Raw genomic sequence first — 23,015 nt, 5'->3', positions numbered from 1 at the left:
GCATGTATTCCAGTCAGAATGTGTGTACAGGAGTCTTTACGAACAATAATTTGCAGAAATGTAAAAAATTTGCACTCTGGCAAGCATTTGATAGTGTGGGGATAATTCTCTGCCATTCATCCATGGCACCAAATAGCAAAAGGCTCCACCCAGCAAGTAAAAGTGCCTGTTTATGGCTTGCCTCCCTTGTAGGCCCCGATTGCTAACTCTGATCTGGGCTGACCATAAAACACATCTCAAAAGTGGGCTGCTGCTACCTACCTAAATATGCACACACATTCAGTCAAATGTGGGGAAGTGGGACATCTGATCCCACAATGTCACACTTAAGCAGAAGCCTAGAGCTTCCCTATTTTATGGAAAAGTCTGATTACTTAATTCAGATAGTAAACAAACTCAAAACCAGACTTGTGAATTAACAAAGCTAATGTTAATATCAGCTATGAGGACAAAACTGTTCCTTAAATTGTTTGTAGAGTTCAACCATAATAACAAATTACACCTGTTGTAAGTTTAAAATATATAACTTGGTTGCAGCTATTGTAGTTAGACATTGCACAAGTTAACTGAGATTTCCCCAAAACAGTCTGCATTTATCAGGAAATTTGAAAAATCTGAGTTCCAGATAAACTTTATCTGGTATTGGGCACTTTATATATTGCTGGATTAAGGCCCTCCTAGTTAACTCCACACATTTACAAAAGATGCGCACAAGAAACATTGATGCTTGTGATCTACTGTAGTCAGACCATCTTTCTCAACCCCTTCAGTCAGGCAGCTAACTTATCTGCCTGTGGTTCTCTTGGCTACACTTTTAACTTGATTATCTTCCACTTAAATCTACCTGATCCATTAGTTCCTCTAGTAATTACCAAATTTGCTACACACACACACACACACACACACACACACACACACACACACACACAGTGACAGGTTTCTCTTCACTTTGTCACCCGAGGTCCAAAAAGTGAATCTCATTCCTGATATTGTAAAAAAAAAAATTAAAAGCTATGAAGTACAGCCCAGTCTCTGTTCCCTGACCCCCAAGTCTCAAAACACCCCAGAACAAAGTTTCTGTGAGTCAGTTCCTCAAATGTTGTACAAAACTGACCTTGAAACCTGTTGAAATTCTGTTGCCAGTTGAATTGTTGCTCCTTTTAATTTTTGTTCACATAAATCAAATATTCAGAAATCAGAGGTGGTTAGCTAAGGTAAATTTCCACAGCTGCCAAGTGCCCTATTAAATTGCATATGGTATTCCAGACAATGGGTGACTGTTTCCGTAAACATTGTAAAATTGTAAAAACTTGGTACACAGATGAAATGGTTGCAAATGGTACCTAAATGTGTTGAAAGCTTGCTGGGAATATACATGTATTCACGCTAGTGATTACGTATTCACCTGTTGCAAGTGGGCTTTATTTAAAAGATAGTGCCATAAAAATAAGGCAGTGGCTTAAATGTGAAAGGTGGAATGCATCTGCAAAGTAAAAAAATTACATTGCAGCAAGAAGTTAATTTATAAAAATATGAAGCAAGGGATGGTCTCTTCTCACACATACATGCTTATCATTGTGTGAACAACATAGACCTTTACCTTACTGAAAATAATTACCTTAGGTGATTACTGCAATTTAGCAAATGTAACCTAATCACAGTAATGCTGAAACATTGTGAAGTGTGACCTGTAACTGGGAACTTGTTTCCAGATGGAGAATCCCTGCAAAGATGCTGGCTGCAGTGATATTTGTATGCTGGCCCCTAACTCATCGTACACATGTGCCTGCCCCGTGGACAAAGAACTTGGTTTTGATCAGCATTCATGCAGAGGTGAGATTTAAAGTTAAAAGGCAACTTGTGGTTACACCTGTGATTTTAAATGTCAGTGATATTACTGACAGCTTCAAGCTGTAATTTAAACTACCTTAGTGTGTAGTGCTTCACTTGTGCAGACAGTCTGCATAAATTTGGTTTTACCTTATCAAGTTCACTTTTTCACACTGAGTGCCATAGAAACATATTTTCTCAGTGTACTTCTGAGCTAGCAATTCTAGTAGCTAGAGCCAAGTTTTTGTTAATCGTGCATTTCCTATTCTTGTAGGGTATTTCTGTAGAAACTTTCATCCCCCAATACATTACTTTATATCTGAGAAGTGAAAGAACAATTCTCATAGATTTAACTTTAAAAATTTTTCAGTAGAACTATTTTCTTAAAATGGAAAATCTAAGATGGAATGTAACATTATGAAAGTCACTAATCTCCATATAGCACAGATGTCAAGTTTTAGACAGGCACAACAGAAAGGCAGTCTTTTTGTTGTGCCTGTGACCAAACATATCTGCTCTATGGGGGTAGCAACTGTCCTTTAGATATTTTCTTAAATTTTCATCCTATGTAACTCAGGGGCTGAAGTGAAATACCAGTTTCCTTAGGCATATATTTAAAAATACTTTCGTAATTTTTCATTTACTTTCAACCACTGTTTCTGATAAGTGTTAAATTTTAAAAAATGCTGAAACGTGTTTAATTTCTGACAGGAACCAAATACAAATTTTTGTAGGTCCTCTTAAAAAGTACCTCAAAAGTGATGTTTTGATAAGTTTTATTCCTGTCCCATCTTTGGGGTGGAATTTCAGAAAAGATACTCTCCACAAATTTAAAATTTGTCCTTAGTGCTATGGACTGGGCAGTCAGTGGAGGAAATTACCTTCATATATAGATAAGATTGCTGCAGTATGAACAAGCCACTGTGTCCCACCCAGTGCTTACAACAACTGGTAACTGTTTCAGCTGTGCTGAAGAAGGAAGTGGTGGTGGCAGTGGCTGGGAGCCACATAATCCAGGTGGAGCACCGGCTGCTGGGCCGGCAGACCCAGTCCGTCATGTTGGCCAAGAGTGTCCGCCATGTCGATGCAGTCGTCTACAGCTCTGTGGATGGTAACTAGTCTCTGTGGTGGGCCTGGCTGGTGTCGGCACATGTCCATCAGAACTTGATGCTGCTCTGTTTGCTTTAAGACTCTAACCTGCTGGGCCACTACAGCTGGTCATCCTGGAACCGGTTTACTGCAGCTATTCCTTTGATTCAGAGCATCATGATCTTATCTAATGTTAAAAGGGAGCCTTACGGACTCCATCGTTAGATTCTCTTCATACATAATGATATTAAAAGATGTGTGGGGTATCAAGATCCTAAAGCAGTATGATGGCATTACCGTATTTACTCGAATCTAAGCCGCACCTGGAAAAATGACTCGAAATAAAGGAAAAAATTTCCCGAATCTAAGCCTCACCTGAAATTTGCGACTTTAAATTCGAGGGGAGAGAGAAGTTTTAGGCCACACCTCCATATCAAAACAGTTGGTCCATTGTAATATTCGACACAATTTACGTCGAATGAATAACTATACAGCGACAGTAGTTCGTTAGTCGTAAGCTTAGCAGGTAAGCTTTACCACGTAGCCATTGCTATGCGTCGGGCTCTCCATCTGTATTTATACGGGTACCCTTCCTTTTTCACGTGCTTCATCTGGTTTGAATTATTTTTCTTTGATCTTATAAGTGCTGTTTTCTTTGTTATAGGTGTTCACATCACTCTAAGCTGAAAATGCATTACTGTAATGTTTCATGCATTGTTTGTCACATTCTGATAGTGCGTGTTTACGGCCTGTCGCTGCTGGCAGCACAGCTAGCTTTTGTGTGCGCTACTGCCGCTTAAAATTAAAAAAAGGAAAAGAGGAATCGTCTCATTAGCAAAACAATGGCAAGAGACTATTTCTTACTTACACTGCTGCTTTCTTTGATAATGATCAACAAGAACCAAATAATAGACTGCGTGTGATGTTCTGAACGAGAGTTTAGCTAAAAATTTTCTCCATTTGAAAATCTTTGCGGCCGCTTCTTTAGTACATCAAATTCTGCACAGAGATTAGTCATCTTAGATTTAAAAATCTAGTCGGTTGCCGTGCTTCATTTCTGACTGTATCACTATTAGACATAAGAATAATAAGAATATGAACAGGACACGATACGTATATTCTTCCGCATTTGCTGTTGTCTCATTCTAGTTTCATAGTTTATTAGGCAGACAGGATGTAAATGAGATAGCAGCAAACATGAAATAATACATGGCAAAATGTTTATATTTGTATTATTCCGATTGTGAAGAGAATACTGCATGTGATTCACAATTCATAAGTTGCTATTAGCAACCATCTCTTTTCACAGGTAGGAAAAAATTCAGAATGTAGAGTTGACCATATTGACAAACATTCCAAACAGTTTTGCCAATGGATTTTCGTAGTACATTGAAATGCTGCTACATTCGAAGATGAACAATACGGAATTTGTATTTACTTAGTTCGATAATGTATGAAAGTGCAGTGGTTGAAACTCGGGGCGGAGAAAAAAAGCTAGTCTTCCACCTTTTTTATTAATTTACTGACGCAGAGGTTTTGGCGCCAGTATTTCTTGGTGCCTACAAAGCATGCCCGTGTAGCATTACATATGTTGGAAAGCAGAAGTTAGTTGTAGTGGCACCTACCAACATTTTTCAGAACTTCCGCTTGCTTTGCACTTGATTCTAAGCTGCAGGTGGTTTTTTGGATTACAAAAACCGGAAAAGTGTGGCTTAAATTCGAGTAAATACGGTAAATGTGACAAATTTAACTAAAATGAATTTTTTTATACCTAACGGCACTCTAAAGACTTAAAGTAGATTTTTACTGTATTTTGGTGGTGTCACACTGTGTTACGAAACTGATGTAGACGTGCTTTGTCAAATCCTGTAAGTATGAATATGAGGGAAGGTCTGTTAAGTGGCCTTCCTACAAGGGGAGCTGTAACATTCAGAGCATATTTTCGTGGAATATTGTACTCTTTATTCCTTTAGGGCAGCATAATATGAAAGCACAAAGACATACTGTGTGCAAAAGTTTTAAAAATTGCAAGAGAAGTTTCTGTGTCAGTGATGTGCCAGTGCCTGGTGAGTGTGAGCTGGCAGTGGTTGTGTGCTTTGAATTAAGGCTCTGCAATCAGTAGACTATAGGATCAAGTTCTGCTCGTAGTTTTTCAACACTTGTTAAATTGTTTCATACATTTGACTTTCAAAAGATAGTACAATGACATGTCTGCATGAACATACTACTGAATTTCCATGTGACTCATTTCATTTTTCACAACAAATGTTAACTATAAACAACCAAACCCATAGTGTTTCTGAAAATGAATTCGTGTTATGACTTCACTAATATTGCACCTGCAATCAGGGTAAGAAACTGCTTTGCACCTGAATGCAATCTGCAGATATTCCCAAGATGGAATGGCTTGGAAAACCAGTCAACCATCAATGAAGGTACAAATAACTATTCAATAAGTCTTGCAATATGCTACAATATGACAGTAATGGAAAAAAATATTTGCTTTTGACACATGTTTACACATGAAGAACATAACAGCAGGTATTGAATGAACGTAATTTTCCCACATGCTCAGGGAATCCTTGAAGTTTATAAGGGAAAAAAGCTTCTTGAAATTTTGAAAAGTTTACCTTCAAATGATAAAGATTGTGCATTAAACAATTTTTGTAAATCGGTACCAAAAATTAGTGATGCACAATAAAATGTTTTTTAGTGGCATCTTCATGAAAGAATTTCTCATCTCAGTTAAATAAGAGTTTAACTCTTGACTGCAGCAATGTCACATTAGATTGCTTTTAATAATAAAAAGCAAACAGCTGAATAACATCGAACATTTAATAAAATTCCATGCAAATTCATGTCTTAAACATATAACCTTTACAATTTAGTGTATATGCAATGGCTAGTGTTCAAAAAACACAGGGGCAGGACTGTCCAATGATTAATGATTAAGATTAGAGCTTGTGCTCAGTGGCAAAGACTAGTGCATCAGTGAGGCAGAAAACTTCTCTTGAAATTTCATTTAAATCACTTCAGGTCAGATTCACTACATGATAGATTTAACAGGGCAATCTTTTAGTAAGGTATACTGAACACTGTGGCTTCCCATTGTTAGACATTCTACAACACTCTTTGAAAGCTCCCATTCTCATCCTTTAATTTCTTTATGTACTACACAGGGCTAAACAAACATTTCCAGAAAAGATTTCCAAACACTTAAATTTGTTTGGATTACCATTTGAGAAATTAACATCTCCATTGTGAGCCTGCATGATGTATCTTCTACTAAAGGGTGATTTTGCTCCCTAAATAGAAAAATCTCACTATTCTCATTTACAGATTCCTTCAGAATCACCCAATTCAATTAAGCAGTTAAGCTAGTTTAACTTCGGTTGATGTCCATCTTATAACTTGTTTCAGAGACAATTCAAACTTCAGAATTGCAAAGTGTATTAAACATACTTCATTTTCTAACTCGAAGTTTCTGTCGATAGCAAATTTGTCTAATGCTGGTAATTAGTTGAACCTAGAGTTGCTCTTAACTGAAGTAACTCAAGATGTAATAGCAATGTATTCCAGTTCAGACTTCAATGAATGTTGAATGAAGATAGTAGATTTATGGACTATCACTTTAGTTGACAAATTAGTGAGGACAAGTACATCCACTTTCTATCGCCTACATGAGGTCCTGATACTGAAATTCCAGATGAACACACTCACTCAAATTAATCCACCTTCTTGAAGGTGCCACTTCATAGTGTGGTTTATAGAACAAATCTCGTACTTTAATCAGAAGTGGCCACTATAGGCTGCCAATGAAACATTAACGAATTAGAAATGTTGTTCACATCTTCAGGAGTAACTATGAAGATTTTCCAGATAACTTCATCTGTATGCATACAAAGCAAAAAGCAGCTACACTAAAAACAGAAAACCCTGCTGCTTGTCATCTCAGCAGTTGCTTTGTGTAAGCAGTATTTATCAATGGAGATTGTCTTAGGACAGAATGCTGTCTTCTAGTCCAAATTTCTATTACTTTGAGTAATAGCTAATAAAGTATTGTTTCCAATTCCTTTGGGTATCTGGGAATTTTGTCTGATACCTTCTGGGAACCCTCTAGTCCCAGGCATTGGATCAGATAACTAAACTGTCAATTCTAGAGTGCAAAAGTCGTATGTGAAGAACTTTTGCCTCTCAAAAGTTCCCATTAGCTGCCTTGACCATGGAATTGAAACCTCTTGAAAGTTTATAGTAGAAAGTGTGGAGCAATGTATTTCTCATTATCAACTAAGTTACACACATCGAAGTTTCGCATCACCTCAGTCTAGATAGTACCACAACCTGTGCTGAAAATTCAAATAGGGATAAATATAAGCGTCATTTCTGCCCTTCCTGTTGCTCATGAAAACACATTGCATGTTGTAAGACCATACAGTGATACCTTCAGTGGTGGTCCAGATTGCTGTATAGACGTATACATCTAATACCCAGTAGCACATCTTGCAGTGATGCATGCCTGTATTCGTGGCATACTATCAACAAGTTCACTAAGGCACTGTTGGTCCAGATTGTCCCACTCCTCAAAGGCAATTAAGCCCTCGAGTGGTTGGTCGGTCATGCTGTCCAGCCCTTTTCAATTTATCCCAGGCTTGTTTGACAGAGTTCATGTCTGGAGAAAATGTTGGCCACTTTAGTAGTGATGTGAAAGACTTCCTTCAAGGTAATGACAAGATGTGCACAATGAGGGTGCAAATTGTCTTCCATGAAGACAAATGCCTCACCAATATGCTGCTGTTATGGTTGCACTATCAGCCGGAGGCTGGCATTCACATACCGTAAAGACCTTACGCGCCTCCCCTGAGCACCAGCAGCATACGTTGGCCCCACATAATGCCACCCCAAAACAGCAGGGAATCTCCCCCTTGCTGCAGTCGCTGGACAGTGTGTCAGAGGTGTTTGCCTGACCAGGTTGCCTCAAAACACTTAAACAATTGTCTGGTTGAAGGCATATGTGACAGTCATAGGTGAAGAGAATGGGATGCCAATCCTGAGCGGTCCATGTGGGATGTTGTTGGGCCCATCTACTGTGCTGCATGGTGTTGTGGTTGCAGAGATGGACCTCGCCACGGATGTCTGGAGTGAAGTTGCGCATCACAGCCTGTTGCATACTGTTCATAGTAAAGATGCCCGTGGTTGCACAAAAAGCATTATTAAACATGGTGGTGTCAGGGTTCCTCAGAGCCGTAGTCTGTAGGTGGCATTCACCCACTCAAGTAGTAGCTCTTGAGCGGCCTGAGCGAGGCATGTCATCGCCAGTTCCTGCCTCTCTGTATCTCCATGTCAGAGCAACATGGGTTTGGTTCACTCGGAGACATCTGGACACTTCCCTTGTTGAGAGCCCTTCCTAGCACAGAGTAACAATGCAGAGCTGATCGAACCACAGTATTTACTGTCTAGGCACAGTTGAACTACAGACAAGACGAGCCATGTACCTCCTTCCTGGTGCAATGACTGAAACTGATTGGCTGCTCGACCCCTCCATCTAATAGGTACTGCTCATGAATGGTTGTTTACATCAAGTGGGTTTAGTGACATATCTGAACAGAGGGACTGTCTTTATGGTACAATATGCAGTCAATGTTTCTTTCCGAGTTCTGGGAACTGGGTGATGCAAAACTTTTTTGATGTATTGAGTAGCAAGAGTTAACATAGCCTTCTCAAAATGAATGAGTCATGTAATAGGAGTATGGCTAACATCTCTTGCTGCTTCAGTGTCTAGCATCACAGGTCTTTAATCATGGGAAGCCCAGTAACATGGAACTTCACACAAGATGAACTCCATGGCAACAGACAATTGGACACTCGCAATGTCAACAGTCTTGTGGTGCTGCATAATGTCCCTAAAGCATGTAAAACATAAACACAAGCCAAATGAAGAATAGAATTAGTTACATAACTTATTTTAACAAATCCTATGTGGTACTGAGTTTGATAACTGTTATTTTAAATGTCATTGGTACAGGCATTCTACCCGTACATTACAAAATAATTCTGTATTCTTAAACTATAATACTCTGGTTGTGAATTGATGAGGACCTCCCTAAGCCCCTTGTTAACCATATACCATTATGGAGTACGTATTGGCATCTAAGTGTAAAAAATGTAAGGATTGCTGAAAAGGCAACTGTCAGGAAATGATTAATTCAATAATACTGAAAAATTTGATTGGAAGGAGGTATGTGAAAATAACCTTGCCATATAAGATTGGCATTTTGAAGTAGTTCACAAATTTCGACAATTTTTCTCTTAACGCCTTAGATATTGTAGAAGTAAGGATTTTCATGAGATTTTTACATGGAATGAATGCAACATTTAAAATGTCAGTATCTTTTCTGATTCTGCAAAGAGCAACATTTCCATACTAACATTGTCATGTGGTGAGTTTACTATACTGTTCCACAAATAACTGAGCAGCCTTAGTATTTTCTGTGGTCAGTCAAGATTCATGCTACAAGTTTTAATCCCTCAGATGTGATTAGTAGGTGTGATTGATAATGATTAGATTTTACATTCAGTGGTTGTTGCCTTCCTTTGTACTTACAGGTAGTTACTAAAATTTTGTACCACAAATGCACAGGTATAGACTAAAGTTAAAAAAAAATTAGTTTTGAAAGTGTAGATGCTCATTCTTAGTGTGTTCTGTTAACTCTGTCAGGCCTATTCTGCATTGTCTAGCTTATTATGTTAACCTAGTGTGGACCCTACTTAAATTCAATTAAGCAGGTGCCAAAATTGAGTAGATAGGTTCCTTATTGAATTTGTTGCAAGAAATGTCTGAATTTCCTGTTAACCTGTAACCAAAAATATTGGAAGTGAATGCACAAAACTTAACTTCAATATTACTGCTTCTAGACATGCTGATACTGAGTGAGAGTGAAGAGAAGAAATTGTTCTCAATGGCGATGTCTACTAATGTAATTAGACCACTACTCGAGAAAGGAATTGGGAAGATCATGAGCCTGTCATATGGTGAGTGGGATGGACTGCTGCATTGTGGTGTTGTAACTGAGTGGTACTTAGGTCTAATAAGCAACCTTTGCAGATGTGTATGGTAACAATGTGTACTGGACTGATGCTGAGCTTGCAACAGTGAATGCAATGAGCATGAACACCAAAACAGTGGCCGTGCTGTTGAGAAGCACGGGGGCCGAACCGCCGCTGAGTGTAGCTGTTGTCCCAGATCAGGGGTATGTATCAGCTGTGGGGCTGTAAGGCAGTCTCATTATAAAGAGCTGTCCACAAGGCAGTTTGCTTTGCCTGCTTGTAAACATAAATTTGACTAAGTGTGAATTGTTGGCCAATACGAATCTTCGCTTCGAGGGTGTCTTTCATGTATATGGCTATGAAAAGTTCAGATTCTCCTTAGTGGCAGTTTCTGGTCAAAGAATTTAATAGCTTTATACTGACATTAAGTGAATTTTTGTTGAGTTATCTGGCAATAGCAAGATCTCATCATTCATTTGCACAAGATCCTATCGTTGATTTGGGCACTGGTTGAATACTGCTTTGCCACTTTGTAGGTCCTATTAAGTTGGAATTCAATCATGAAACCAGAATACTTTAATTTACTCTAGTTTATAGGGCAGACAAGTATGTTCTCAGAGTTCCAGAGGTGTGTTGTGACATTTTCAGTGTTCTACCAGTTCATAAATTTAGAATTGTTCCAGAGATCAGTCTTAATGACGAGAGTTTTACTCCAGGTTACTATAGAACTTTGTAATCTATAGGTCCCAAATACTCTTCAAAGCTAACATTTATTCAGCCTGGTGTGAACTTTCCAGTCTGCAACTCGTGGTCTTGCAATAGCATTCTTGCTCCCTGAGAGCACAGGGTCCCAGGTTCAATTCCCAGTGGGGTCAGGGATTTTCACCTGCCTTGATGACTGGGTGTTGTCGTCATTCATCCCCAGTATGGTCAGAAGAAAGCAATGGCAAACCACCACTGTTAGGAACTTGGCTAGTACGGCAGTGCGGGTCTCCTGCATTGTCCCCTATGCTCTGTCAAGGAGTATGTGACATCATAAACTTTCCAGTTTACACTACATACTTTCTAAAGTGTTATCTCCATGTAATTTGTATCTTAAATGCAGCTCACTTGCAGTAGTTTTCCTCTCAATAATGCTGCATTACTTCAATAATGCTGCATTACTTCAATAATGCTGCATTACTTCAATAATGCTGCATTACTTCAATAATGCTGCATTACTTCAATAATGCTGCATTACTTCAATAATGCTGCATTACTTCAATAATGCTGCATTACTTCAATAATGCTGCATTACTTCAATAATGCTGCATTACTTCAATAATGCTGCATTACTTCAATAATGCTAAGGGTGTTACATTCTTGACTTGCATTCTTTTAATTACTACTTACTCCAGAGATAAGTCAACAGGATTTGTATTATTGCCAGGACATTGCTCTTTGCAAAAGGACAGTTGTAGCATTACAATTAATAATTGTAAGTCCTTGTGACAGCGTTAGTAGTTAGTGCTCTCAATTGCAAGTGCTATTGTAGCCTAACATACTAATAAGCTATAGATGCCCATTTGAATTTAGATGCCCATTTGAATTTATATGCTTGACAAAGACTTAAAGCCCCACTAGCTTTGTGTTCCACACCTGGCTCTGTGTGTGTGTGTGTGTGTGTGTGTGTGTGTGTGTGTGTGTGTGTGTGTGTGTGTGTGTGTGTTTTAGCCTGTACTGTATTCTTACATCTGGGGTTTGTGCAATTATTTTAAATACTGGAGTACTGGCTTTACTATGCCAGTTTACCCACCTATGGTGTAGCGATACATGTGTCTTAGTGTGTAACACACACTAAAATGACCATGTTTGATCATGTAAAATACGTGAAAATAAAAGCTAACACACAGCTATAGATGTAGAGATGTTCTGCTGTCATGTGGCAGTTCTTGTTTAAATAACCAGATTACTTCTGCTTGATTAATGCAACATCTGTAAAATCCTGTGTTCAGTCCCCATCTGACTAAAAATATGCTACGTAAGTTAGCAGTACGCTGTGTATCGTGTCATACTAGCACTAACTATGCACAAATGCCCTTCCATATTTTCAAAGTACATTCTACCTGTCTTAGGGCACCTCTGCCAGTAATCTCTCTCTCTCTCTCTCTCTCTCTCTCTCTCTCTCTCTCTCTCTCTCTCTCTGTCAGGTTCTTGAGAATCTTAACTTTGCTTGAGCACTGCTTGATTGGCAAATAAAATGTTCCAAATTTTTGCCTTTAGTGATAGGAATTGAAAAGAAACCACAGGCTGCAAGATGGGGCTAGATGTCTGCAGTAAACAGGTAATGTTGAACTGAAGCTCAAACTTTGAGGTGAGACCACATATTGCCACCCAGTCAGAGAAACTTCTGGTCTTTCCTTGCAATGTGCTTCATCAGTTTAGCCAATACTGATATACAGTATGCTGCAGTAACAGTAGAGGAATTGTTTGCTGGTAAAGCATTCCACAAGAGCCAAAAAATGGCATCACTTTCCCTGCAGATGGAACAACTTCCACCTATCTTTGTGTTGGAAAATGAACTTTCACTGTGCTGGCTCATCTCCCTTCAGGACTGTAATGATGCATAAAAGCCATGACTTGTCACTGGTGATAATGGATTCCAGACACATGAACCCTCCATCAGCAATGAGATGGAGCACATCGTGGCTTGTCTCTAATGGCACAGCCTTTTGTTTGGAAGTCGACACCCAGAAGGTAAAATCCAGGTCCTAAGGATATGGATCCTGCATAATTGTGAAGACACTACCATATGAAATTTGTAACACTGCAGTGAGGTTACATATTACTTGCTAATCATTAGTTGCAGCACCCTGGTGATGACTTCAGTCACAGCAGAAGCCAAAACACAATCTTACATTAACACAGACAAATTGGCCTTAAAGTCTTCAAAATATCTAAAAACTGTTCCACAAAGTAGTTAATCTTCACTGTAAGCTTGCTGCAACTGTTTTGGTGGCTGTAAGGTTCACACACAATTTTATTGTGCCAGATTACTCCTCTTCCATCACCTCCATTGTTTAGTGTGTGTGAAATGCAAAGTGTCTACAAAGTAAAAATTGCTATCAAGCTACTCTTACGTGTGCTGCCACCTATGAGCATTATACAAAAAAACCCACTCTTTTGAATTCATGGTAGTCACCGTCACAGAAGCAGCATGAAAGAATGGCTAAGCCCTTATAGAAAAGTCGTAACTGTTACATGTTAAGTATAACTGATCTACACTGTGTGTAAAAGAAAAATACAAAGTGCTGAAGGCTGTACACATGTAGCATCAGGAACCATCTTTGCACTGTCATTGGGTTTGACAGTAAATGTTGTAAGAAACTTCATGTTTCATGAACATGGGGTTGTGTAGATTCAACAGGATACTAAAATTAACCCCAATTGGTATTGGGTTAAAGCTTATGTGGCTGCATCCACACATAGAAATAAGACATATCCCTGATAATTTCCATCCTGTACTTTGTAGAATGCAGATGCTCATAAATATGTAGCATGGATCATGTTTTCCTTCCTATTAATAGGTAATAATTTGGTTAGTATTTCATGAAGCAAACTATTAGGTCATGAGCTTAATTAAAATTCTTCCAGTGCGTATCTTATGCATATTGGAATTCCATGGGAAGTTGTTTGATCCACTTCAAAATGGCAAAGAGAACAGGGTATTTGTTGTTCGGTGTTTCCTCTTTTAACATTTTTTGTTGTACTAAGTTGGCACACACAATGTCTTGAGCCACTTCATTAGTACTTCAGGCCTTCTATTCTTATCCTGTACTGAGTGAGGTGGCACAGTGGTTAGCACACTGGACTCGCATTTGGGAGGACGACGGTTCAATCCCGTCTCCAGCCATCTTGATTTAGGTTTTCCGTGATTTCCCTAAATTGTTTCAGGCCAATGCCACGATGGTTCCTTTGAAAGGGCACGGCAGATTTCCTTCCCTAACCCAAGCTTGCGCTCAGTCTCTAATGACCTCGTTGTCGACGGGACGTTAAACACTAACCACCACCACCACTCTTATCCTGCGGTCTGTTTTGATGTATTTTGAAATATTGCAGAAGAAAAATTAGATTGGCCAGCAGACTGCCTTAAATGATTCGTCGGTTTTAAATTTACTGTAAAGAATACTAGATTTAATAAGAATGCTGTACATATTGTAAAAATGACCGACTTGAGTAACATGAACTGTGACTGGTGTTGTGGTGCAGGTACATGTTTGTGGCATTTGGATCATCCTCACATGTGCACGTGGACAAGATCCTGATGGACGGTTCTGGACAGCGTGTCCATGTGCTGGAGGAAGTGTCGGGGCCCTATGTCTCTCTCTGGTATGACAGCATCCTGGACAGAGTCTTTGTGGCAGATTCAGGGACGAACACCATAGGAAGTCTTGCCTCTGATGGTAATAATAGCTAAACTGTTAATTTAGCTGCATAAAGTTTTTACAAAACTATTCTAAAAGTGTAAAAGTTTTCCAATCTATGGCATTCAGATACAGAAACCAGTATGTAGAAGTCTTGGCTGCAATGTTGAAATTACTGGTTTTCCTCATCAGTGATTTGTTTCACCTAATTAGACACCTTCAGATTTGCCAATAAATGTTAGACATCAATAAAACACCTACATGAAGGAAATTAACTAGTATTTTAGATACATTCGACTTGCTTATCAACATTAACCAATCTGAAGATGCCTTGAATTATGCAAGACATGATTCATTAATAAATAAACTGTAATTTCATCACAGCCAAGACTTTCCTCTCCTTATTCTACAGGTGTAAAGCCGAGCATATTTTCACTGTAAATATTGTGCAGTGAGGCTACAAGGTTTTAATTTATAGCTGTTTCCTGTGACTGGACTTGTCACAATTACATCCATAGTCAACAAACTGTTAATAAGTGCAGGGTAGAAAGTATGTCCCATTGTACAACTTTGGCTACTTCCTGTAGCATTTCATGCAGTGGTTCATGGATGGTTACTTAAGCATATCTGTACATGTTGTAATAACTGTTTTGTCATCACTGAAGAAATATAGAGGACTGTGATATATATTAAATTTGTCAGTGGTTATTCTTAAAATTTCTTAGTTTTGTGGGATAGTTAATTTCTCAGGGTTCTTCCAGTTTTTCAGCAGCTTTGAGGTGCTCTTGGGTAATAAAAGTAAACCTGTAGCTGTTCGTGCTGCTCCCCTGTATTGACAATATCCTGCTAGTGCTGTTTGGTATGGGTCCCCACATGTTTGAGAAATACTGTAGAATGTTTTCCAAGTATTCATAAGCAGTCACATGAGACCCAATTATAAGTTAAAAGGAAAGTAGTGTTTATACCATTCTGTGTCCAAAAAAGTTTACACCATATATCTGAAAGAGTGGGCTTGCAAAAATTGACAATGACACTGCAGAATGTGCAGACGTCACAATTAGTGCACAGTTCTCCAAACCAAACGATTCATTGTTGCTATAAAAATTTGTTAAAGATTTTAGTGTTTTAAGTGCCGCAATGCTGCTAATATTGAAGGTTGAAATGTGATTTAACTGGATGTATTTTTTTATATGCTCATGTGTAATAGATGGTTAAAACAATTTCAGCTGTTAAATATGAAATGAAAATGAAATCAGATATAGCTGCAGGTGTTTAGGCAACCAGCTCTAATGTTCCAGAATACCATCTTTAGGTCCCTTGACCATTGTAAACAGGGAAGAGTAAAGTCCTGTGTACAGTCCTAATTTGTATCCAAAGATCTCTGGTTTACACAATACTACCCCCTCATTCATCAAACGGCTGACATTCTGGTTTGAATGTTGTCTTAACAGTTGGCCTCTGAACAAAGGGATTGTAATGTAAAACACATGGGTTATTTAATATCGGCTCCTGTTGTGACTGCACACAGCATTTAATTCCTCCCAATTTAGTCATGGGGCCTGAAGGTCAGTTATTGGAACATAACTAGTTGTATAAATAACATGTAAAACGGATGGCTGCAAGAATTTTAATTTCGTAAGTTAATTTGTTTGCAGTAGCAGTTGTGCTATGTACCGATAGTTCTGCATATTTATATTGTTTCATAAACCTGTGTATCATTAAGTCGGCAGTATACTGTATACTGCAACGGTTTGATAAAAATGCTGTAGACCCAGTGGATCTGTATGTGCACAATTGTGCCTTAAATAACTGTGCATTTCCCTGTCATCCTTAGATTCTCAGAGAATCTGTTATGCTCTGAAATTTGTACACTTTCATGTGATTATTAGTGCACAAATGTTGAGCTGTGTAGAACTTCATTGTTCCCCATGAGGTGTTTGATATGGCAGGGTCCAGGCTTGTGGTGCCCGTTTTAATGTGGCTGGAGTAAATCCACTGGCCTCAAAATTGTTTCATGTGGAAACTCTTGTATCTGAATACTGAAGTATGCTGTTGTAACACTCAGTTCCCTTGTATTTGGTTAGAGCTGTCAAGTGTTTCCAGCATATTAGAATAAAAATTCCATTAAGGATGACTTCAAAAGTCAAAGTATGGTGACATCCTGGTCTGTATGATGTGAGGAGTTCTTTCCTGACTACTGCACATAATGGTTGTCCTTGGGCCAGAAGTCATTTTTCTTGTGTAATCTGCAATAAGTCTCATACTTCTCAGAAAATAATTCTGTTCAGCAAAGCATGGAATTAGGAAATTATGCCAACAAAGCATTGCAGGCTGAGACTTCCTGCTCTCGGGTAATTCACATGTTTCAGTATCCTTAGCTTTCCAAATATTTTGTCACTTGCATTGTTTGCATCGGTACTTGCTCAGCTGACAATTTCAACTAGATTTCCTTTGAAACTGCTTGGTTGGTTCAGCACTAGTATCATGTTTCCTCTCCCATGTCCACATCAGCTGTTAGACACTGCCTGAAACAAAAGCGGGTTTATCCAAATGGAATGGGGTACTTCAGTGATCCTGCCAAAGCCTTTCTCCATTTTCCCTTTGTTGGTACTTCTGCACCCACACAAAACTCACTGACTCCTAAAGAGTGTGACTGTATTGGCTTAGTGTAAATGTCAGTTTCATAACTGAAACGGTAATCTACAGTACAATGAAGCTAAAAATGCTTCTCCTAGACTTCAGTGTGGGTATAGCTGTGAAAGAGCTACTTGCACATCTGTAAAAGGCCAGGAGGGGACATGGAATCCAGATATGCTTAAATTGATGACGTGTAAGTCAGGTGGTGCTCTAGCTCAGAAGGGTTGTGTACTTTCCATGTGACAACAGGTGGAAACTATGGTAAAGAACAAATAGTATTAGAATGAGACTGTGGTTCAGCTGTCTTCAGATTTCTCAGACTTATATTCAGCAAGCATAAGCTTGCTAATACTAAGACTTTGACCCTTTCTTCACAGAAAACTGCCAGAATGTGTGCTTCCCACTGTGCTCAGACTTGCCCCACTTATTACTGTTAGTTCAGCACCTTACATGCAGTGCTGTATTCATATCAGTGGTGAAAGATCATGTCAAGTACCACTCACTGCTGTGCATATAGATTAGCCTTATAGCATTGATTATCTTAAAATAGTCCAAAAAATGAATTAAGCAATGTTGTCATAACTACAAATTGTGTGGAAGGCTCTTTCTTTGGTGTACTCCAGGGAGTGTGTGTAACCACAAATAAACTGGTTTCAGGTTTTCAGGAATGTTCTCTTTACATGTCAAAAACTTTCAGTTACATTTGAAAATTCTTAAACATTCGTAATGTTCCTAATTTTCTTGCCTTACAGCAGTGGCCTCAATGTCACAGGGCAATTTACTAATGTACAAAATATTGGCATCTTTCATAAAGGATTTGAATTTGTCATTTGAAATTGTCATTTGAAGTTAGCTTTTGCCTCATTGTCACTAAGGCTCCAACAGAAAGGTTTCCTATTAATTTGGGAACTCGGTTTGCTTCATTCTCTTCTAGAAACCAGTGAAATGCAGTTCTGAAATAGCTTTCCCTGTTTCCTTAAAGTACCTGGCATTTCCTTAACCTGTTCAATGGCTCTTATTGACCTCACAATGTCCCTCTGGCAAAGGACAGCAATGTCCTTTCAGAGGTACTGAGGACATACTAATCTCAAAAAAACACTAGAAATTTGTACATTGTTGCACACAAACTTGGGGCTTGGTAGCGTTTCCTGCAAGCTGTTTAACTCTTTCCTGACAATTTTTACTAGTCTTGTTTGAACACCTGTAAAAAGCAGTGTTCAAACCTTGGTAAGACTGCCATACAGCTTGCACTGCTGTAAAGCTTCAGGCCACCTAACAGTACTCTGTACATCTTCTTACATTCTGCACGTGACTCCTGTGCAACAGCTGTCAGGTAATGTTGATTGTTTGGCGATCAGTGGTTCATTGCATACAGTATGACTAAAAACTTGTCACAAAGAACTTAAATTGCATCAGTCATCAGTTAATTTAATTAATTTGTACTTGTGCTTAAATAGTTATGTTGTTGTGATCTTCAGTCCTGAGACTGGTTTGATGCAGCTCTCCATGCTACTCTATCCTGTGCAAGCTTCATCTCCCAGTACCTACTGCAGCCTACATCCTTCAGAATCTGCTTAGTGTAGTCATCTCTTGGTCTCCCTCTACGATTTTTACCCTCCACGCTGCCCTCCAATACTAAATTGGTGATCCGTTGATGCCTCAGATTGTCCTACCAACTGATCCCTTCTAGTCAAGTTGTGCCACAAGCTCCTCTTCTCCCCAATTCTATTAAATACCTCATTAGTTACGTGATCTACACATCTAATCTTCAGCATAAACATAATCTATAGCACCACATTTTGAAAGTTTCTATTCTCTTCTTGTCTAAATTACTTATTGTCCATGTTTCACTCCCGTACATGGCTACACTCCATACAAATACTTTCAGAAATGACTTCCTGACACTTAGATCTATACCAGATGTTAACAAATTTCTCTTCAGCTCCCCAAATAACAATGCCTTTACTACTTTGTCTCATTTCCTAATCTAATTCCCTCGGCATCACCTGACTTGGACTACATTCCATTATCCTTTTTTTAACTGTTGTTGATGTTCATCTTATATCCTCCTTTCAAGATACTGTTCATTCCGTTCAGCTGCTCTTCAAAGTCCTTTGCTGTCTCTGATAGAATTACAATGTCATCGGCGAACCTAGTTTTTATTTCTTCTCCATGGATTTTAATACCTACTCCGAATTTTTCTTTTGTTTCCTTTATTGCTTGTTGAATATGCAGATCGAATAACATCGGGGAGAGACTACAACCCTGTCTCACTCCCTTCCCAACCACTGCTTCCCTTTCATGCCCCTCGACTCTGCCATCTGGTTTCTGTACAAATTGTAAATAGCCTTTCGCTCCCTGTATTTTACCCCTGCCAATTCAGAAATAGTTACAAAACACTAAAATTTGTACCTAACATCACACTAACACCATAATTACATGCCATTCACAGAATGTGAAGAAAAAACATACTTTAAGAAAAATTGTAAAAGTTCAGTGTCTATTGTATTTGTGTTTGTGAAGTTCAGTGAATTAGACATGTCCCATATTGAAACTTCATAATAGCAACTGTTGCTTCCTCAGTTTCTGTAATGCAGTTTATGCATAGTAAACTGTTAAGCCATCTGTGCTTTGTGTATGTAGACTATTTTGATTTTGCAAATCCACAGGGTTGTGGAAGTCCAAACATGGTTTAGATTTTGTCAAAAAATATGCTGTTTGGAACTTTCCTCATACTTAGTCTTCCTTCTGTTCACCTAAGAGATTCTCTACATTTTTTGACTATGTGCAATTAAACAGGCTTTGGAATTCCTAAGTTCATGAACCTTCATTGATGTTAACTGAGCTTGTTTACTGCCACAGGTTGGACTGACTTAAATACACCAGTCTTGAGACACACACTCCCTATGATTTACTCATTTCTACATTCTGCACATTTTTCCACACTGATAACACCAGCTTGTTTTCCTCCCATACCCACTCATATTTTGGCATTAACTATGTATGGACTGTTATTCCCAAAAAGGGGATAGTGAGATGTGTTCAGACTCCTAATAACAAGGAATTAGGGAAAGTAAATAATATTAAATACACTGTTCCACATATATTCTGCAGGCTCATACAGCTTACATGTAAGCTGATGATAAAAATTGCTTTGCAGGCATGAATATTAGTAAAAGTGGGTCCAGTTTTGCTTGTAATGGTTTATCAAAACTTGCAGCTAGCTCAAAGTTAAGTGGGAGTAGCATGAAACTATTACTGTTATTGCCTGTTAAAGTAATTGTTACAAAGAGGTGATGTAACCACAATGTAAGGATTTGTACTCAAAATAATTTCGTTGATAGCTAACTGGCTTTCTTAAATATTAAGCAGTAGCTGCTTGTGATATGACACAGATGGGCAGTATTCTACAGAATTAACTTTAAATTTTCATTTAAATATTTCCACAGGGAGGGAGAGATCTTGAATAATAACAGGAGCACTTAACCTTTTACCATATATTATAAAAGAAAATGTGTACATCAAATATTTAGTACATCAGAGCAGCTAAGCAACTTAATTCTTAAACAGCAGAAATAAAAGTAGATCTTCGTAACCATGGACACCTCAATGTTATGAACAGATGTAGTTCAATGTATTTACACTGTGCAGTTAATCTTTGATAATAAAATATTTATTAACATTCACAGCACTATCGTAGATGCAGGTTTTATAGTTACTTATCACCTACAGTGTTTATCAACAGAAATAGTCTTGTGCTTTCTTTAGACTGCACACTTAAATCTGGTATAGGTCTAATTTCTGTAGCTCTTTTCCAGAAGTCACTGCCTTCAGCAAGCATGCAAAGTGTAGTGGCCACTAACAGGTTAAAGCCACAATTGCAGGCAGTTTAAATACATTAAACACAAGCTGATTTTAAGAATAACTTTAAAAAGGAACAGTGGACTTTGGTATAACAACTTGGCAGAGACTTCAGCTTATATTTAAATGCAGTTGACATTACACGGAATGCTATCTTCTGTTCACATACTAAAAAAGTCAAAGCTAGTATTTGTTAAACATTACAGGTAAGAGGAATATATACATCTCAGTTCCAGTATTTCCTCAAATTATACAAAGAGGACCTATTAAGGCAATTTCTGAAAAACTTGGGGATATTGGGGAAAATTTCTGCTTAATGTTGTAATATTGCTAACTTTCACATTGTGTAGGTCTTATTGTTAGTCTTGAAAAGTATTTAGCTACTTCGGAAGTTTTCACCATACAGTGGCTTATCACAAATTCACTTCCGTTCATCAGGGCTTTAACCATATGGTTAGATTGTCTAAAATACTCTGCAGCATTTAACATAGCCTGAGAGATTAAACACATGGGCATTGTAAAGCTTACCAGCTTCACACTCTGAAGTCTGCCGGTTTAAAATTTCACTCTGGGGCCCTAACCAGTTATGTGAAGAAACATAGATTGTGAAAAAGTTTACTGCTAGATCCCACTTGCAGAATTGTACATAGATGACTATGTGATGACTTATGCTTTGTGCTTGATGCTTGTTTTGATACCTGTATTACAAAAACTATAAATTTGTAAAATACTTGTGTAATACATTTTAGCTGTTAATGTAAGGTACTGGTAGCAACTTAGTGTACAGAAATACTGTATGTACAGAAGTTTGCAGTTAAATGGTATAACTAAGAAATGGCAAAAAGTACTATTTTACAGGAGAATAGTGTGAATGATTCTCAGGACCCATCAAAAAGTTGGGAGAAAGTACTTTTAACTTACACAGTAGAGTAAAAGTACACTTCTAATAAAGAGAAAAATGAGGGCCCTAAAACTATTTTACTGAATTTTGGAAACAATTGTATTTAAGGATTTGAACACCCTAGATGAAAATTAGACTATTTTTGGGAAAATTGATTACTGACAATGAGAGAATGGGTGCTTTTCGGTAGACTAAAAGAATCTAAAAACAAAATCTAACATTGAAAAGTTGCTGTGGTGTGCATCTATAGTAAAGAGTAATTCCTTATAAATGTAGCATTCAATAGTTAGAAAACTACACTGTGACTAATTTTAATGAAGTATGGCTGAAATGAGAAATCTCCTGTAACTATTTGTTACTGACAAGATCAGAAAAGGAAAAAATTAAATTGGCATCAGGAGTGCTACAAGAATGGATAAGATCATCCCACCTTGCTCTTAAAATATATACTAGCAAGGTTTATCTGTATGTGTTTACTGGTTTCCATTATGAGCCCCAAATAGGAATTCACAAACCACAATACCAGATGCCTATTTCCATGTGAATTATGAATTGCATGATTTATAGATTCATCCTGCATTTGCTATTATTGTTAAGCACAAATGTTAGAAAATGAGTGGATTAACATGTACATTAAATGTAATAATCCCTAGTTTCTGAAAGGTGTTAACTTTGCATATTTTTGTAGAATAAAGCCTTCTGATCTTAGTTGCATTGTCTCAGATAATGCTGTAAAGTGTATAGATTAAAAGTTTGCTAGCAGTCTGATTTCTGCCACAAGAAATATTCAGTGTTTGGTGGCAGAAGTTGCACATGTAAACTACATTGTAGTCAAGTTGAAACATTTGCAGGTATTGACCACCACATCTTCAAGAAGCTGTCAGGATCCCCGACATCAGTAACTGCTCTGGGGCAGGATCTGTTCTGGACTATCCATGGCCAGCGCAGCTTGTACTGGGCCAACAAATTCGATGGTGCTTCCAAAGTGAAGAAAATTGACCTTAGTAAGTATGCCATGTGGTGGACACTGGTGCAATTTATCTTGTCATGGCTCTACAAAGTTTCATAGACATAGTACTCTCAAAGAAATTTGTATTTAAGCCTAAAAATGTAGTACTCTTGGGATAAATCATTCAAAATTTTCGATAAAATCAGTTCAACCTTCTGCTAAGTTAAATCACCAGGTCGAGCTGTCAGTTACACTGGAGAATACGTAAATCTCAGTTTGGAGGCCTCCTTCAGAATTCTGG

At 38.2% G+C, this 23,015-nt stretch overlaps 1 protein-coding gene across 1 annotated transcript in view; it reads left to right on the top strand.

Annotated features, from left to right (window-relative positions):
• The window catches only part of LOC126426655 (vitellogenin receptor-like), a 155,988-nt gene that overhangs the window by 74,992 nt on the left and 57,981 nt on the right, over positions 1 to 23,015 (top strand). Inside the window, exons 17-22 of the mRNA XM_050088541.1 lie at positions 1,713 to 1,833; positions 2,795 to 2,941; positions 9,832 to 9,948; positions 10,022 to 10,166; positions 14,212 to 14,405; positions 22,617 to 22,769. Coding sequence (XP_049944498.1) covers positions 1,713 to 1,833; positions 2,795 to 2,941; positions 9,832 to 9,948; positions 10,022 to 10,166; positions 14,212 to 14,405; positions 22,617 to 22,769 — 877 coding nt within the window. The remainder of the gene's footprint in view (positions 1 to 1,712; positions 1,834 to 2,794; positions 2,942 to 9,831; positions 9,949 to 10,021; positions 10,167 to 14,211; positions 14,406 to 22,616; positions 22,770 to 23,015) is intronic.

This window comes from Schistocerca serialis, chromosome 11 (genome assembly GCF_023864345.2).
Source record: "Schistocerca serialis cubense isolate TAMUIC-IGC-003099 chromosome 11, iqSchSeri2.2, whole genome shotgun sequence".
Taxonomy (NCBI): Eukaryota; Metazoa; Arthropoda; class Insecta; order Orthoptera; family Acrididae; genus Schistocerca; species Schistocerca serialis.
Note: the sequence above shows the minus strand (reverse complement) of the source record. Positions and strands in the feature narration are given on the sequence as shown.